The sequence below is a fragment of the Puma concolor genome, chromosome E3 (assembly GCF_028749965.1).
Source record: "Puma concolor isolate L17-30 chromosome E3, mPumCon1.1.hap2, whole genome shotgun sequence".
In the NCBI taxonomy this organism is placed as follows: domain Eukaryota; kingdom Metazoa; phylum Chordata; class Mammalia; order Carnivora; family Felidae; genus Puma; species Puma concolor.
Genome location: NC_141682.1, coordinates 7,510,042 through 7,529,300, shown reverse-complemented (window position 1 = coordinate 7,529,300; position 19,259 = coordinate 7,510,042). Strand labels below are relative to the sequence as shown.

The 19,259-nt window shown below is 44.5% G+C and overlaps 1 protein-coding gene across 8 annotated transcripts; it reads right to left on the bottom strand.

Moving 5' to 3' along the window:
* Positions 1–2,144: 2,144 nt before the first annotated feature.
* On the bottom strand, positions 2,145–17,086 carry ZSCAN21 (zinc finger and SCAN domain containing 21). 8 transcript variants are annotated; one of them, XM_086691984.1, is made up of 6 exons: positions 16,930–17,086; positions 7,983–10,746; positions 7,753–7,872; positions 6,320–6,805; positions 5,523–5,712; positions 2,145–3,403 (listed from the first exon to the last, which is right to left on the bottom strand). In XM_086691984.1, exons 4-6 carry the CDS (start codon positions 6,704–6,706, stop codon positions 2,571–2,573), a joined length of 1,410 nt encoding a protein of 469 aa, XP_086548110.1. In that variant the 5' UTR covers positions 6,707–6,805; positions 7,753–7,872; positions 7,983–10,746; positions 16,930–17,086; the 3' UTR covers positions 2,145–2,570. The 8 variants fall into 8 exon arrangements, with proteins under 8 accessions (XP_086548110.1, XP_086548109.1, XP_086548108.1 ...); XM_086691983.1 differs by having other exon boundaries at positions 7,798–7,872; XM_086691982.1 differs by having other exon boundaries at positions 7,753–10,746.
* Positions 17,087–19,259: the final 2,173 nt, after the last annotated feature.

Below are 19,259 nucleotides of genomic sequence, written 5' to 3'. Positions count from 1 at the left end.
GCGTGAGTGGGGGAGGGGCAGACAGGGGGAGACACAGAATCTGAAGCAGGCTCCCGGCTCTGAGCTGTCAGCAGAGAGACCGATGCAGGGCTTGAATTAATGAACCGTAAGTTCATGACCTGACGTTTAACCAACTGCGCCAGTCACCCAGGTGCCCTTTGTATCATATACTTGAACTGTATTTTAAGTCACTGTAGGTAGACTAGCTGGGGTAAAATTAAGCCATTACATAGAAATGTGGAGACCACTGTGTTATTTCCTATCTCAAGATAGGTATCACCTTTCTCTCTCCTAGTAGTGGACAGTCTCCACCAAAGAGAAGGGCTGCAAGAGCTGCTGCCCTGATTCCAGGCTAGCCCTTAAGAGATTATTCTAGAAGAATGGATAAAGTCACAACGTGTTTCCTGGGATGCACAAAGCTGTCACCTCATCAGCATATATACATTCTATTGGTGTAACTGAGTCCCCTCGATTCATCAGATCACCGTGTTTGGGGAGACAAAGGGTTGGAAGGACTGCTGCCCACAAATGCCAGGGGTAAGACTGCCAGGTAAGATGCAGAATGCCCGGGGAGATTTGAATTTCAGATACACACTGAATAAATTTTTTAGTAGAAGTATGCCCCAAATGTTATTTATCTAGAATCCAAATGTAAGTCCTATAAGTTTAGCTGTGTGATATGGGGGGTGGTATGCTCACAAGCACCTTCAGACCAAGACAGTCTGAAAGCCCCCTGGTGGCAGTGTTCTTCCTGGCCCACCAGGATTCAACCACTCTCCTAGAGCCAAGCAGGCACTCCACCTAACCATAGGTGGGCACTGAGACTCGAGCAGAGCTCCCGTATTCCCAGTTTCTCCCATTTGTTAGCTTGTTCTGTTCAGTAGATTTGAGCTGTAGTTCCCTACAGAAGCCCATTATTGGCTTTTCTCCCCCCTTCCCTTCCTGCTCCCTCATACCTGGCTTTTTTGAATCACCTCCCTAAATAAACTCTAGGCCTTCAAGTCCTTGTATCAGACTGTTTTAGGGAAATCCAAACTGTTAACAGTCAGTGCTGGAAGTGGCCCTAGAAACCGAGCCATCAGGATGAGACTTTGGGACAGGTCACTCACTGGTCAGATGGTTAGTAAGAGGAGCCTGGTAACGAGTGCAGTAGTGATAACCCTGGCATGCTATACCATGGAATTACCGAGATTCTCACTAGTTCTAGTAAGAGATGAGGTACAGGTAGAAGGGGAAGCATTAGCTTCTGGAATAGTCCCAGAACTTGAACATTACTGGGATAGTGGCAATTATTAGGACCGCGGAGTTTCTCAAGCTTTGAAGAAAGAAAATTATAGGCTTAGTTCAGCCAACTATCACTTCAGGAGAAAATTATAGGCTTAGTTCAGCCAACTATCACTTCAGGGCATGTTGTGGAAGCCAAAGTCACCCATGGGAGGGATCAGTGATCCCATCTGCAGCGAGAGCAGACTGGCCTGAAAACCAGGCACACGGTTTATTGCGAGGGGGTCAGAACTGCAAAGAAAGCTAAACGCAAAACCATGCCAAGTCATTTATGCCAAAATTCTGGGCCCTGATTGGGAAAGATTCAGATCCTGATGCATGGGACATCTGGGTAGGTGTGTCTGAGGACCTCAAACCCCAAATTCCCCAGAACCCTCCAGCCTAACAGACACATCTCCCTTCCCCCCCTGCTGTAAGAGAGTAGCTTCTTTGTGCTTGGAGACTGTGCAAAAATCTCACCTGACGACAGTCAGGGAACAGACAGTATGGGCTAGAAGGAATCCTGTTGTATATTATTGACTTGCAGAGTTTAGAAGGAAGTTTCAGAGTCAGATTTTCAGACTTCGGTAGAGGCAGAATATATATACACAATCAAAATGCACACGAGGCTGATGAATGTTTCCAGTGATGAAAAAATGTGTCCAGTGTGCAGAAAAAAAAATTAAGCGCAACACAGCCCAAGAGGCAGGTACTCTAGCTGCTCTACCCTGACTTCCCAATACGCACCTTCACAAGCACTGAAAGTTCTAATGACCTCAAATCCAAATTTTCCAAGAGCTACAACCAGGCAGGAACAGTTTCCTCTCTCTAGAATAGTGTTCAATAACCGACATACCATTTATTTGAACAGTCCTGAGGCATTACAAGATGTTACAAGTTTATTCCAAATCAGATTAAATTGTGCTCAGGTGGCTCAATTCTTTACAAATCATACTTCTTGAATATATGTTAAAACAGTTAAACAGTTTCAGTGTTTCTTCCTTAATTATATTGGATATACTCAGTTTAACTATAGAAAAGGCAATGCCGGCCTGGTTCAGGAGACCCCAAGTGTGGTGGGGGACCCCGTCCCAGCGAGCTGGCCAGTGGGCAGTGAGTACCCTGATGCCCTCCAGGACCTCCTTCCCACTGTGCCAACACCCAAGCACTCATTCCTCAGGCACCCTTGACGTTGAGTGAAACAAAATCTACCACTAGAGTTTATAGCGCAATTACTAGGCTTCTCCCTAGGATCCATATGCTAAAACTTGAAAAATCAAAAACCACTCAGAGAGCATGCTCAACACTTAAAGCACTTCTCCCTCTCCAGTGTGGACCCTCTGATGTTTGGAAAGATTGGACTTACTACAGAAGGTTTTTCCACAATGATTACACCAATAGGGCTTCTCCCCAGTATGGATTCTATGATGTTTATTAAAATTTGAGCTGTGGTTGAAGGCCTTCCCACACTCCTTACATTTATATGGCTTCTCTCCAGTGTGGAGTCTCTGGTGTGAACTAAGACCCGCGTGCTGACTAAAGCTCTTCCCGCACTCGTTACACTGGTAAGGTTTCTCCCCAGTGTGTATCCGGTAGTGTCGAATGAGGCTGCCTTTACCACTGAAAGCTTTCCCACAATCTTTACACTGATATGGTGCCTCTTCAGTGTGCATTCGCTGATGTTTAAGGAGGTCTGAGCTCTGACCAAAGGCTTTCCCACACTTACAGTCATAGGGCCGGTCCACCAAGTGTGTTCTGTAATGAAGGGTGAGGTTTGAACTGTGGCTGAAAGCTTTCCCACATTTGGTGCACACATATGGTTTCTCCCCAGTGTGTGTTCTCCGGTGTTTAGTAAGATTTGAGCTATTACTAAAGGCCTTTCCACACTCGGCACAAATGTAACGCCTCTCCCCTGGGGTAGGTTTAGCGGGAATCAATTCTCTGCCTTTCTTAGAACCTTTGTCTAGGAGAGGAGTTTTTGTTCCTCTTTCCTTTTCAAGGTTTACCCACTGCCTTTCTAACCTGGACTCACATTTACTGGCAATAATCACAGGAATAATATCCCTTTTGAATTCTTGAGATTCTTCAGAACTTTTCTGCTTCTCTGTTGATTCCTCATTCTGGGTGTTCGATTTATGATCTGAAACAATAAGTAGAAAAAGAACATGTCAGTTGTGTTGTGTTCTGAGAAGCAACTGTTAAAGGAGAAATTGAAATGTCAGATGATGTGGATGGGTTTTATTTTTATTTATTTATTTATTTATTTATTTTTTAATTTTTTTTTCAACGTTTATTTATTTTTGGGACAGAGAGAGACAGAGCATGAACGGGGGAGGGGCAGAGAGAGAGGGAGACACAGAATCGGAAATAGGCTCCAGGCTCTGAGCCATCAGCCCAGAGCCCGACGCGGGGCTCGAACTCACAGACCGCGAGATCGTGACCTGGCTGAAGTCGGACGCTTAACCGACTGCGCCACCCAGGCGCCCCTGTGGATGGGTTTTAAAGGGTGACCAAGTATCGCTCTGTGAGAGGTCACAGTATCACAGATACACAAAGTCACCATCAGATCTAGTATACGGTACCAGGCTTTCACACAAGGCCACGACTAGTAGTTGTTAGGATATAACGAGTACACAGCCTCCTCTGCCAGGAGAGGATCTTCACAAAAAGAGGGCAGTAAGGCAAAAACCAGGCTGCTGGGACAGCAACGAAGGAGATGGTGATGCCCAGGCGGAAAGAAACAAGTAAGAAGTATTACTGAATGGTTGAAGTTGATTAAGGAAAATAAAAAGGGTAATAAAGGAGACCAGGCTAGTGGCAAACTCACCTTCTCACAGAAGTGGAAAAGCAACAAAAGAGGACATTCGGTCCATATTCGATCATTCTAGTCCCAGATCATTATTCATTTAAATGAAAGTGCTAACCTCCCATTAGAGTTTGACTCTCATCATGTAACCTACAGTGGCTATGTCTTACAATTCTTTTAGTTCTAAAGTTAATACTCCTGAAATTATATTGAAGCAATATATCTTCTTTAGAGCACTGCACTAGGCAGCAACACTTACAAGTCCATCTAATCTGTCCACATACATGGAAAAGGGGACTAAGAGAAATCCACACTGAACCACGGGCTTCCTGTGAGAACTGTCAGCCCTCCATGAGTACAAGAGCCTCAATCAACAAGGTACTTTCCTCTCAGCCCCTTCCCTGGTCCCTGGCTCTCTCTCTCCACTCAACCCATCTATTTCCTTCCACGTTCACCCCCTACTTCCTGTCTGCTGGGGACCCCAGCAGCAGTAGATAAAAGTCCCTTTCATTCTCTGTGACGAGCAGTCACACTTGGCTACATGTACAGATTTTCCCTAAAGTTGCCATGTACTATGTGTGGGAAATAAGTAACTAATACATAAGCTAAAAAAAATTTTTTTAAGTTTATTTACTTATTTTGAGAGAGAGGCAGAGAGAGAGAGGGAAAGAATCCCAAGCAAGCTCCATGCTGTTAGCACAGAGCCTGATTCAGGGCTCGATCTCATGAAGTGTGAGACCATGACCTGAGCTGAAATGAAGAGTCAGATGCTTAACCAAATGAGCCACCCACATGCCTCTAAGCTAAAAATTTTAAATAGCCTTATGAACTGGAAGCTGAAAAGAATTTACCAGGGACCATTTCTGCATAATCCAATGCTCATGTTAACAGGTTCACCCAATTATTAACAATATTAACAAATAAACAAGCATCATCTCTTACTGGTCATTCAACCTGTCACACCTCTGTGAACAGTCTCCTTTTTTACATTTTTAAAATGTTTATTTATTTTGAAAGAGAGAGAGAGAGAGGGAGGGAGAGAGGGAGAGAAAGCACTACTGGGGAGAGGCAGAGAGAGAGAATCCCAAGCAGGCTCCTCACTGCCACCACAGAGTCCAACGTGGGGCCTGATCCCATGAATCATGAAATCATGACCTGAGCTAAAATCAAGAGTGGGGGACGGACTGAGCCACCCAGGGGCCCCGAACAGTCCCTTTTTTAAACTCACTTCAACCCACCCTTTCAAGAGAAGAGGATGTCATGTTCCCTTGCTAGGACTCTGGCTGAGATGCACCTAGGGATGAAAGGCACTCAGGCACTCATTCTGCCTCCGCAGCCAGACCAAGCAAGTCAGTCTAGGGCACTGCCTTGCAACCGGGAATTAGAATTATTCTGTTTCTTTCACCACAAAGGCCCGGGGCACCAAGCAGGTGGCATGACAGACAGCCCCTACCTTGACTCTGTTTCAGCTCTGGAGTGAAATCCTGCTCTTCCCCAGTCTCCTGAATGTACAAGGGCTCCCAAGCTTCGCATCTGTGACTGGTCTCCACAGACTGGGGCTGCACACTGCTTGGAAACTTTGCCGTTCCTGAAGAGGACCTCTTCTCCCACATCTGTTTCTGCTCATTTGGAGGCGGTGAGGCCTAGAGACAATGAGGAATGATGGAGTTTATGCACAGCTCACCTTGGAACTACAATGGGTCTGAACTACCCAGGTCCACTTAAACACGCATCTCTTTTTTGAGACATACAATACAGTAAATGTGTCTCTTATGATTTTAAGGCTTTCCTTTCTCTAGCTTACTTTATTACAAGAATGTAGTATAGAATACATATAACATACAAAGTAAGTGTTAATTGACTATGTTATTGGTAAGGTTTCTGGTCAACAGTAGACTATTTAGAAGTTTCAGGGGAATCCAAAGTTATATTGGGATCCTCAAATGCACATGTCCTGGGGAGGCGGGGCTGACACCCCTAACCTCTGTGTGGTTCAAGGGTCAACTGCAGAATGAAAGAACACCAGGAGAGCTAATGTACAACCTCTAAGGGAAAAAAAAAGGAAACCCATCCATCTCATTCAACTCCCATAGCTAAAGATCAATACTGGACGGTAGAAGAAATACAGGAGGAAACACAGTGTAAGTCAGCAGAAACTTCCATTCAGCTACTCTCATTGGATGGACAAACCCAGCCTGCCCCGAATGCTATGCTCTCAATCTCATAGCAGAAAAGGTCTCCCCAGCCTACCTGCTGCCCTGGCTCGTCCAGTTCTCGCTCCAGATCTTCTAGGAGAGTGACAGCCTCTTCAGCGCTCTCCGGGCAGTGCTCCTGCACCCAGGCCTGGAGCTCCTGGGGCAGGATGCTCAGGAACTGCTCCAGCACCAGCAGCTCCAGGATCTGCTCCTTGGTGTGGATCTCGGGCCTCAGCCACTCACAGCAGAGCACCCGGAGCTGGCTCAGGGCCTCCCGGGGGCCAGGTGTGTCATGGTACCCAAACTGCCGGAAGCGCTGGCGGAACACCTCCAGGCTAGGAAGGCACTTCCCTTCCTCTTCCTCATCTTTAACCACCACAGGCCCCCTCTCCCGTGGAGGCCGAGGAACCCGAACTGCAGCCATGCCTAAAACCTTGGTCATCACACAGATTCCAGAAACAGCCTCACTACGGATGGGACTATGTGGAGCAGGAATAGTGGTTCCTTTGGGTTTCTGGATCTTTAGGGCTACACGTTAAACCTGAGAAAATATGGTTACCATAAATTACAAAAAGAAAAAAAGGATGCTTTTTAGGTCTTTACAGCCACACTGTCAGCACAACAAATTGTGGAAATTATGGCCACCACAGAACTATCACATAAAAATAATTGTCCAAAATCATTCAAGAGTCAGCTCAGGATATCCTACTTCAATTTTACTGTCTCCACTCTGATAAAAAGTATACTATGGCATAATTTTAAAATTAAATTTATTATTTTTAAAAATTTTAATTTGTACATAATTTTTTTTTAATTTGAGAGAGAGAGAGAGAGAGAGAGAGAGAGAGAGAGACTGAACACAGTGGGGAGAGGAACAGAGGGAGAGAGAATCTCAAGCAGGCTCAATGCTCAGTGTGGAGCCCAATGTGGGGCTGGATCCCACAACACTGGGATCATATGTTAGCTCAGCTGAGATCAACAGTGGGATGCTCAACCAACTGAGCCACCCAGGGACCCCTAAAATTAAATTTAAATTAACTTTGCTCTAAAACCTGTTTCAGAATCTTACAACTCCTGAGACTTCAACAGGATACCTACAGGCCAACTGCAGCCTGTCTAAATCCAAGACTTTGAGATTCAACATTAAAAATTTGTTAGTCAAGGGCACCTAGCTGGCTCAGCCGGTGGAGCATGTGACTCTTGGTCTCAGGGTCATGACTTCGGGCCCCATGTTGGGCGTAGAGCCTACTTAAAAAAGACAAGTGAATGACAAATTAAACTAAAAGTAACCTATATTCTTACAGAGGTATTTATTTTGATGAGATATGTATTGTTGAGAATAGGTAAAAATTAAGTCATAGCAAATGATACAAAAAAATGCTTAAAGTATTTTTCTTTTAAATACTAAATATTCTAATTATCTGTCAGTCGATACATTAGAACACCAAAAACATCTGTAGTAAATATAATTACTTCTTTTTCCCTCACTTGCCCAAAAAATGAAGTCCCTTCACTCAACATTGACTTGAATACCTGCCACGGGCTTTGAGCTGGGACTGCAGTGATGAGTAAGACAGATGTGCTCTCACCCCCACAGGGCTTTCAAGTCTGTGGGGGAGATGGAAAGTATAGGAGTAAACAGACAACAGAATCAGACTATACAATTAGTGGCATTCATGAAGTATACTCTGAAAGAAACCTGCATGAATTAACCTTACATGCTTGTGACTGGCTTTCCTAAGCATGTTTCCAAACTTTAGGCAGCATCTGTCAGGTCACGTAGACGTCCCATTCTGGGTTTGGACAACTGAGAGCAGGACAACTCCAGCAGTCTCAGTGAAGAGCCAAACGGATAAAAATCTACACAGGTTTTCGTTACATGAAATGATAATGGTAACAAGGAGAGAGACCATAAAAAGGATGTACAAAGAGCTTGCAGAAGATGAGAAAATAGAGGCGTCAAAGATAACCTAAATCTAAGGCATTTGAAAACTTCGGTATGAAAAAAATAAAAACGAAAATAAAAACTTGAGTATGCTGATGGCTGATATGCACATCCACCTCTGGCCTGATGTCACTCTAAGTGGCAAGTCTCACATAACATCTCCATAATCACAACAAAGGAAAAAGGATAAAACACAAACAGTGATATTGCTGGGTTATAGATGAATTCAATTTTTTAAATTCTTTTCTTCATTTTCTAAATTTTCTACAATGGGTATTATTACTTTTATATCAGAAAATCTTTAAGGACAAACCAAATTGGTTTTACTACTAATCCAACAACTTCATGGACTTCCAAACAAACAAACAAACAAACAAACAAAAAAGCAATCACAGACCATGCAGAACGCCCCCAACAAATGCACATCTATGTTAACAGCTTTTGTTTTTTTAAGTTTTTTATTTTACTAATCCCTACCCCCAACGTGGGGCTCGAACTCATAACCCTGAGATCAAGTTGCACGCTCCAGCTAAGTCAGCCAGGTGTCCCTAGTATGTTACTTAAGTATTACTTTCACACATTTAATAAACACACATTAAAAACATACATTTTCTATGACTGCTCTCCACTGATTTTTGTGACCAATTCTGATAATTTTATTTTTTATTTATGTTTAATTCTAGTAATTCTAAAAAATATAAAATGGGATCCTACGACTAGAACCTCAATATATAACTTTTCATGAAAATTTCAATAATTATCAGCTACTAATTAGTTGAGACTTCTAGGGATGCCGGTACTTGGGATTCCTCTCCACTGTACCCCAAATCTGAAGCATCCTAGGAGATATCAACAGGTGTCTTGACAGGGTGGACCCAAATCAGCAGCACGTACTCTCTCACGCTGCTCTGCACATCCAATACACTTCTGGAGCTCCCAAGTTCAGAATAACTTGAAAAAAGCCAGGAGAGAAGCACACCATCTAGTTTCCTAAATAAAGGCACTAGCACAAAAGGCTAAAATGACCTTAAAATAACAGATGGAATAGTGCTGGGAGCATTCATTTGAAATGCTTAAAAGTAGATCTCTGCAGTGCTGAAATACCTTCTCATAACTGGTTACAAAATTTCACACTCCACTCACAGAAGTGCATACCTAGAATAGGAAATACACTGGAATCTGTTTGGGTTGCTCAGCTTCTGGGATCAAGCCTGGGAAACTCAGCAAGGCACAAGGGAGGAATTACTTAGCACAGGTGGCATTCAACAGGAAGTGACCTGTATCAGATTCATGTGGATCTGTTCCCAGAATGGCATATCCAATCTCACAGATCACATAACTACCTCTGCAAAGCATGTACATAGTCACATTTAAAGAAAAAAAAGGTGGAGTGCCTAGTTGGCTCAGCCGGTAGAGCATGCGACTCTTGACCTCGGGGTTGTGAGCTCGAGACCTACATTGTATGTGGAGATTATGTTAAAAACAAAAAAAAATTCTTAAGAAGAAAAAGTTTCCCTTGGATGCTGCCCACAACTCAAATCCGTGTCTTTGCAAGACCTCAAATGAGTGGAGGGATAGGCGCTTGGACCACTTCATCCCTGCTGCATTCATTCTCCCCAGAGATTTCATCCAGTCACATGGCTCTAATTACCATCCACGTACTCCCAACCACCAATTAATCTCCAGCCCAGAGCTCTCTTTTGAACTCTAGACTCATGTGACCAACTACGTACTTGATGGTTAATGGCGACTCCATCATTCTGTTTTCTTGGAACAAAAAACCTGGTTATCCCAGACTCCTTCTCATTCTACATATAATTCATAAGCGAATCCTGTGAGCTCTACGTCCAAAAGATCCAATGTTCAACCAATTCGCACTACCTCCAGTACTGCATCCCAGCCCCTCCCCTACTTGCCTGGAGTATTGCAAGAGCCTCCTAAGTGCTTCCACCCCTGCCCCTGGGTCTAGTGCCAACAAGCAGCCAGAGCAACCCTGTTAACATACAAGTCAGGTCATACCATTCTTCTGCTCATGCCTTTCGAGGCAGTGTCTCCTAGAGTAAAGGGCAAGGTCATCACAATGGCCAGCAAGGCCTCATGAGGTCTCAGCTCTGTTGCCCGTCTGACTTCGTCTTCTACTTCTCTCTTGTTCATTGACCCCAACCACATTGTCCCTTGAACACGTGAGGCAAGCTTCCCCCCTCAGAGCATGGCGTTCCCTCTGCGGAATGCTTCCTCCAGATTATATATGGCTGGCTCCTTCAGGTCTGTACTATGTTCTCGCCAAGGCATCCCTGACCCCATATTTTAAACTGCACACAACTATTGCTCATCCCAGAACTCCTTATGCTAATTTACTCTCTTCCACATCACTTACCTCCATACATATACTATATATTTTACCTTTTTTTTTTTTTAAAACCGCCTGTTTCCTTCTTGAATACCAACTCCTGAGGGCAGAGACTTTCATCCGTTTTCTTCACTGCTATATTCCAAACATCTACAATACACCTGGTATTTTGCAGGTACTCAAATATCTGTGGGAAGAATGAATGTGATATATGGATCTTTGGGTGTACTCATGGAATAAAAGCTGTAAAATCAGGCTTAAAAAAAATATCAGTACAGGGGTGCCTGGGTGGCTTAGTCAGTTAAGTGTCTCACTTCGGCTCAGGTCATAATCTCACCATTCATGAGTTCGAGCCCTGTGTCGGGCTCTGTGCTGACAGCTCAGAGCCTGGAGCCTGCTTCAGATTCTTTATCTCCCCCCCCACCCCCGCCCCCCTCCCCCGCTGTCCCTCCCCTGCTTGCACTGTCTCTCTCTCTCTCTCTCTCTCTCTCTCTCAAAAATAAATAAACAGGGGTGCCTGGGTGGCTCAGTCGGTTGAGCGACCAACTTCGGCTCAGGTCATGATCTCACGGTCCGTGAGTTCGAGCCCCGCGTTGGGCTCTGTGCTGACAGCTCAGAGCCTGGAGCCTGCTCCTGATTCTGTGTCTCCCTCTCTCTCTGCCCCTCCCCCACTCATGCTCTGTCTCCCTCTCTCTCAGAAATAAACATTAAAAATAAATTAAAAATAAATAAACATTAAAATTTTTTTTTTTTAATTATCAGTACAAATTTAGGCTAAAAAAATATGGCAGCATCAACTCATACTTAGTTTACAGATACAGGTGAATACAGAATTAGTAAGTGTGTGTACACGAGTTAGTATGCAGACATTGATTTCCTAGTTCTGTCTGCTGTGAAGGTTTAGAAGCAATGACATCCTGCAATTAGCATACCCAGAGCCCAGATCTTGGTTTCTCCAATAAAAAGAACTAGAAAATGGAAAAATGGCTGATTCTAGGTTGGGGAGCATACAAAATGAGCCTGGAGCATCCTATAGTGACACAAAGTTAAAAAACAAAACAATGGGGCATGTTAAAGGGACACAGGAGCCAACTTGGGGGCGGGGGGAAGCTCTCAATAGCTACAACTAAAACAATCTGAGCAACAAAATACAGTAGTGGATTATAACCTGAAATGTGAAATAAGTATCTGTGAATCCATACAATGTTAAAAAAAAAAAAAAAAAAAGTGACTGAATAAACAGAGAAGAGACAAACCTCCCACCCAGAATTATGCCAGTTTATGTATGTAGATACTCCTGTCAAGAAGGGAGACTTAACTCTTCACCCCCTGAGTGTGGGCTGCACTTAGGGACTTGCTTCCGCGAGAAAAATACGGAAAGGGGCTGAAGGGAAGTACTACCATGCAGGCAAACACTAGCTCAGTCGGATCACCAAGGTTAACATCACCAGTGGTAAGTGCACCTGAAAATGATGACAAGGGCACATCACCTCTGTGGCCTTCCTCCTCCAAATCTGGATTGAGGGACTTTCTATAAAACACCTGACCTGTACTTCTCAAAACTGTCAAGATCATTAAAAACGAGGAAAGCCTGAGAAATTGTCACTGACCAGAGGACATTAAGTAGACTTGAAGGCTAATATAATGCGGTACCCTAGATGGGATCCTGGAACAGAAAAAGGACATTAGGGAAAAACTAGTGACCTTCAAATAAAGTGCGGAGCTTAATTAATAGTAATATATCAGTGTTGGTTCCTTAGCTGTGACAAATGTACCCAGTAATACAAGGGGTTAACAATAACTGGAGAAAAGGTATATGGGAATTCTGTACTATCTTTGAGCTTTTCTATAGATCTAAAACTATTCTAAAAACATTTAAGGGACACCTGGCTGGCTCAGTCAGTGCAGCAAGTGACTCTTGATCTTGGGGTTGTGAGTTCAAGCCCCATGATGGGTATAGAGATTACTTAAAAATAAAATAAAACAGGGGCGCCTGGGTGGCGCAGTCGGTTAAGCGTCCGACTTCAGCCAGGTCACGATCTCGCGGTCCGTGAGTTCGAGCCCCGCGTCAGGCTCTGGGCTGATGGCTCAGAGCCTGGAGCCTGTTTCCGCTTCTGTGTCTCCCTCTCTCTCTGCCCCTCCCCCGTTCATGCTCTGTCTCTCTCTGTCCCAAAAATAAATAAACGTAAAAAAAAAAAAAAAAAAAATATGGGGGGGGGGGGAAGAAGCACAGCTGTTAACTTTAATACTTATGATGTTGAAGCAGACCATTCTTAGATACTTTTAAAAAGTTATGAGGGGCGCCTGGGTGGCGCAGTCGGTTAAGCGTCTGACTTCAGCCAGGTCACGATCTCGTGGTCCGTGAGTTCGAGCCCCGCGTCAGGCTCTGGGCTGATGGCTCGGAGCCTGGAGCCTGTTTCCGATGCTGTGTCTCCCTCTCTCTCTGCCCCTCCCCCGTTCATGCTCTGTTTCTCTCTGTCCCAAAAATAAATAAAAAACGTTGAAAAAAAAAATTAAAAAAAAAAAGTTATGAAGCCTTTTTATGATTTCTTTTTAAAAGGTACCTGCTTTAGGGGCGCCTGGGTGGCGCAGTCGGTTAAGCGTCCGACTTCAGCCAGGTCACGATCTCGCGGTCCGGGAGTTCGAGCCCCGCGTCGGGCTCTGGGCTGATGGCTCAGAGCCTGGAGCCTGTTTCCGATTCTGTGTCTCCCTCTCTCTCTGCCCCTCCCCCGTTCATGCTCTGTCTCTCTCTGTCCCAAAAATAAATAAACGTTGAAAAAAAAAAAAATTAAAAAAAAAATAAAAAAATAAATAAATAAATAAATAAATAAATAAAAGGTACCTGCTTTGTCTCTAGGAACAATAATTAATGTCTGACTCTCATTCAACAATTATTAGAATACTGGCATAATGAAATAAAGTTTCTAGCAGATCTATTTTAAACATATCACAAAGCTTACTTTTACTTTTATCAAACTGTCACAGACTTTTGAGTCTGGAGCTCTCTCTTGTCCAGCAAGAGAGCAGACACAGAAATGAATACGAGAGGCTAATGTCAGGGAGGAGACAAGAGCCCAGAACAGGGGTTTCACCTCTGTATTTATTGAGCTCTCAAGATTTTACATATGTGGTAAACGTGCGGAAGGAAATGATCAGATAGTGACCATTAACTTGTGTAAGAAGCAAAGGGTTTGGGGGGCAAGCTGCGTTTTGAAGTTGAGATCAAAGCACAATGATATACTGGCGGCAGATGGAAAATGTTTTTCTGTAGGTGATTTAGCCAATTAGCTGTTATCTCCAAAGTTTAAGATTGCTTGAGCTTGCAACCTCAGGGTTAACAAGGCACTCTTCAGCCCAGCTAACTTTAGACTCTTTCACCCAGGGCTTTCTGCCTCTATGCTTTGTCTTACTTAATGACTGGCTTTGGGCACTTTCCCCCTCTGGTGGCTTTCCACCCTAAGCCTTGCTAACCCATTGGTGCAAGCACAGAGAATTCTTAAACTTATTCCCCACATCAAACACTTTTGACTAGTTGATGTTACAATAGTCTTTTCCTCCTTTGAAATTGCACAGGCCATTTTCCAGTTTGGCAACTCCAATTCCACAGGCTCAAAGGCTACCAGCAGAGGCGTGTTTGTGTGTTTGTTTAAAGAAAAATCGAGGGGCACTTGGCTGGCTCAGTAGGAAGAGGGTCTCGGGGATGTGAGTTTGAGCCCCATGATGGGTGTAGAGCTTACCTTAAAAAATTTTTTTTTAACAGGAGAACATCAAATTTAGTGTGTTTTTTGTTTTTTTTTTTTAACATTTATTTATTTTTGAGACAGAGAGAGAGAGACAGAGCATGAACGGGGGAGGGTCAGAGAGAGGGAGACACAGAATCTAAAACAGGCTCCAGGCTCTGAGCTGTCGGCACAGAGCCCGATGCGGGGCTCGAACTCACGGACCGTGAGATCATGACCTGAGCCGAGGTTGGCCGCTTAACTGACTGAGCCACCCAGGTGCCCCCATCAAATTTAGTTTTGTGTGTACAGGGAATCCACATAGATATGAAATCCCAAAGGCAGTGAGGCAACATGGAGCCTTAAATAACAACCTGAGCTAAGGAAAGGGGTCTGAGGATACAAAGATGAGGAAGACCAAAAGAGAGGTGAGAGGAGATGTTAGGAAAACAAACGGTGCCCTATTATGCAGGTTTCTTAGGTAAAACGCAATCTCATTAATAGCTCTCTTCCTGGTGTAGGCAGGCACTTGAGGGGGAAGGTAAAGAGCCTTTCCTGAATCTGCTGGGTTTCAATTGCTTTTAACTCAAAATAATGTTTGTGCTAAAGTTAAAGTGCCCCATCTTGCGGCAGCCTGCCCTTGACCCCTGACGATGCCTCCTCTAAAAATCAAGTTTCACACATTAAAAGTCTAGTACCAGCAGAGGTTTAGAATACAGATCTGCACATATGACCCTGCTCTTAACAACCATTTTATTAACTTCTCTGTATGGCAGACAAAAGTCACAACCTGGCCTCTGCCTCTTCATTCTGTCTCATTGCTTCCCTGCTCATTCCCAATGCACTGATAATGCCCAATTCTCAGACAAACTTCTTTTTGTCTTTCAAATCTCAGCTTAGTAATAAATCCATGAAAAGATGCTTAACCTTATTTACAACAGAAGAAATGGAAATTAAAGCTGCAATGAAATGCTTCCATCTATTGGACTGGCAAAGACTTTTTAAAAACCTGGTAATGCTCTGTTGTAATTTTTTTTTTCCCTTGAGCAAAGCCAGTTATTTCACATTTGGTCATGCTGAGTTTGCCTAAAGTTTCATCTCGGGATGCCCTCCAGGTCATGGCTTCTGAATTTTTCTTTTTAATTAATTAATTTATTTATTTATTTATTATAAACTCTATGCCTGCGTATCTATCTATCTATCTATGTATCATAAGCTCTATGCCCAACGTGGGGATTGAACTCACAACCCTGAGATCAAGAGTCCTGTGCTACAGTGGCTGAGCCAGCCAGGTGCCCTGGCTTCTGAGTTTTTCTTAATACAGTATTTATAAAATAAAAAAAGCATGTGGGTAGAAAAGAGGAGGTTTCATTACTAATTCAGATTGTCTTCAACCACAGTGAACTACTTTCTTTAGACTATCTAGAATGTGTAGCACAAGAGGCTCATCAAGCAAAAGTTTATGGTCTACTATAACCAGAAGGGAACTGTTCTTGTTCCCAGGTGGTTTTTTCCCCCTGTTTTATGCCAATTTCCCAAAACTTATACTCTCTTATAGAAGTGCCCCAAACCCATTCCGGAACAAGATGAGGCATAAATAAACCAAATTAAAATAGATGATAACAATTTAATGGTACTTACCAACTATTGCTAGAATGTTTTTTTTTTTTTTTCAACGTTTTTTTATTTATTTTTGGGACAGAGAGAGACAGAGCATGAACGGGGGAGGGGCAGAGAGAGGGAGACACAGAATCGGAAACAGGCTCCAGGCTCCGAGCCATCAGCCCAGAGCCTGACGCGGGGCTCGAACTCACGGACACGCGAGATCGTGACCTGGCTGAAGTCCGACGCTTAACCGACTGCGCCACCCAGGCGCCCCTAGAATGCTTTTAACACACACATTGTGTACCTGAAAACTCGCAGGCAGGCAAATATGGTTAATTCTTGAGGCATGGAATTCTACTGTACAGTACTTAACTTTCTGCATAGCAGCCCCCCAATCGCTGAAAACAATTGCTTTGCCTCTTGACTCTTTCCTTCACAGTTCTTTCAACTCTTCCTTTATATTACATAGGTTTCCAAGGACCTCACCCACCAGATCGCCTTCCTCTCGAGAAACTATTTATAAATGGTAACCTAGAAATGTGTTTCCAAATTCGAGCAGATCCTTACTGTGTATGTGCTTTCTAATCTGAACAAAGCCCAACGGAACTATTCCCTCTCGTGGATCAATAGCTACCCGGGACTTCTAATGAGGCTGGGTTTCCCACCGCAGGTCCCCAAACCCCTCAGACATGTTCTCATCAATTAGCCCCGAGTTCGGACTTCCTGTTAAGAGCAAGGAAAAAAGAGAAGGCAGCCCGGGTCCGACGGACTAAGGGCCCGTCTCAGGGAGAGCACAGAAAATCTGCTCTGGAACGCGAAAGAAGCAGTTTATCTGAGAAACCGCCGGGGAGGGCAGGAAAAGGCGAGGACGAGCCTCCACCAGCTTAGCTGGGTAGGAGCACGGAGCTCCTCCCCACAGCCCTCCCAGGACCGGTCTGGGGGGTTCTCCAGAGGCCACAGCTGCTCAACCCCTCTTCCCTCTCCGAACCCTTTCACCCAAGGTTCCCTCTCCCGCAGCTACGCGAACCAGGAATCCAAAGACTCACCGGATTTGGGGCCGCTCGAAGCGCTGGTGCCTCGACGCACCCCGCGGCCGGCGCAGCCGGAAGTTCGTCAGAACCCCGCCCCCCGCGGGAGTTGTCAGGGGCCGTAGCGGTCCCTCTAGGACCGGGGGGAGGTCGTCTCTGCCTCTCGGTGTCTTGGTTAGTTGGGGGTTTTGGCGTCTTGGGGACGGGCGAGGTCGCTCCACTACGCAGCGACCTCGGTCCCTTCGTGGACTTCAGAACCCGTTCGCCCGAGACCTGAGCCCGTCGTCTCGTGAGAACGCGGCCCACGTTTATGGACACGGAGCCGCACGCTTGGCCCACGAAGTCAGAGATTCAGTGATCAATCTCGGACCTGGGTCACGGTGGCATCAATCTAAGTCGCCGTGCCTTTGGGGCTTTTGCGGATTCTAAGTTTCCTGAGCAGAAATCTCGGAGGTTGCCGTCTAAGTGCTCCTGATGCTGCAGGACTGGTTAAAGAAGTTTCTGCCTACCTTTTTCTCCCGCTGCTCCTGCAGATTTCAGGCTTGATTCTCAATGTTTCTTTCGGCACCCCCTTCCCAGCCCCCATTGATTTTGCTTTTGCCTGATTCCTCAAAAGGTACACATACTGAAGGACAGCAACATCCCTGAACACGAAATCCCTGATTAAATGCACCATAACTTCACAGAAACATGACAGCGTTTCCCCCTATTTTTCTAGGATCATTAAAAAATTTTAATTTTCAAAGACAAAAGTAGAGAGGATGACAGTGGGCCTTCATGTACCAACTGGCCAGTGTCAACAGTTATCCCATGGTCAGTCTTGTTTCATTCATTCCTTCCCACATGCATTGGTCAGACATCTAAGATGGGTGGGTTCTCGACACCACCTGTTACAGGCACCAAAAGCCAATGGTCATCCAGAAATGAACAAATCGGAGGGTGTGAGGGCTGAACACCATACCTAATTTGACCAGAGAGAATCTGAAGAATTTTTCCTTCCTTTACTTTAGGTAGGAGAAGAGGAGGGGAGAATGAGGGACAAAGTAGTCGTAGTTTTCAAATACAAAGAGTTGTCATTTCCAAAAGAAATTTGTCTTAGGGGACCCCGGAATTCAGTACTAAGATCAATGAATGGAAATGATAGAAAAGTTCAATGTAAGGATGGCCACTTCCTGTATCATCTTGTGCTGTTTTGAAGAGGTGGGGGAGCCCCTAGGAATGTGGAGAACACCTTTAATATCTTCATACAGCTTGCTCCATACTCCTGTTAGTTTTTCCCTTAATGTCAAACCCTTTCACAACATTTACCATTACCATCCCCTCCATACACCTCCTTAGAGTACTTACTATGGGCAAGGTACTGTTAAGCACTTGGTTTCACTTCTTTATTGCTGCATTAAAAACTACTTCAAAACTTAGTGACTTAACACAACAGTTATCATTTCTCATTTGATCTCACAAATCTGTGAATTGGCTGGGTTCTTCTGCTTCCTGTGGTGTCCTAAGGGACTGGGATGGCTGGTGGTTGGGGCTGGCCCACAGACTGGAAGCTCTGCTGGGATGTTGGCCTGGGGGTTCCGTGCTCCTCCATGTGAGTGTCTCTGCATGGCTGCTCAGGCTTCCTCATGACATGACTGCTGGCTTCCCCAAGAGGAGCATTTTAAGAAGTCAGGGTGGAACTTGCAGGTGTTTAGAGCCCAGCCTTGGAAGTTACACAGCATCGTTTCTACCATATTAGATTGTTTAAACAGGCCACTGTGTGCAGGGGCACCTGGGTGGCTCAGTCGGTTGTGTCTGACTTTGGCTCAGGCCATAATCTTGCAGTTTGTGAGTTCAAGCCCCACATAAGTCTCTGTGATGACAGCTCAGAGCTTGGAGCCTGCTTCAGATTTTGTGTCTCCCTCTCTCTCTGCCCCTCCTCTGTTTTCTCTCTCTCTCTCAAAAATAAATAAGTCATTTAAAAAAATTAAACAGGCCACTGGGCCAGATTCAAGGGGAAGAAGACAGACTTTATTCCTTGGTGAAAGAAATTTCTCTATTTCATTTTGAAAGAGTATGTGGGATGGGATATAATGTGACTATTTTGGGGAACAATCTACTATACACATTTATCTTCATTATATCAATCCTATGAAATATTATAGACCTGAGAATACTTATCCCTGTGAAATATTGAAATCTCTGTTTTACAGATCAGGAAACTGGGGCTCAGAAAAGTAAGTACCTTGACCAGTGTCATACAAGTGATCTGCTGGAAAGTCAAGATTCACACTTGGCTCTTTTCTCCAAAGCCTGTGCTTTTAAATATTCTACTGCCTCTGAATTAGACTGGAGGAATAAGAGATGGT

Excerpts from the sequence above, each read along its gene's own strand:
- ZSCAN21 (XM_086691982.1), bottom strand. The coding sequence starts at position 6,706 with ATGACCAAGGTTTTAGGCATGGCTGCAGTTCGGGTTCCTCGGCCTCCA. Across the intron at positions 5,713-6,319 it reads TGGACGAGCCAGGGCAGCAG|GCCTCACCGCCTCCAAATGA; the intron begins GTAGGCTGGGGA and ends CATTGTCTCTAG. Across the intron at positions 3,404-5,522 it reads AGAGCTGAAACAGAGTCAAG|ATCATAAATCGAACACCCAG; the intron begins GTAGGGGCTGTC and ends TTATTGTTTCAG.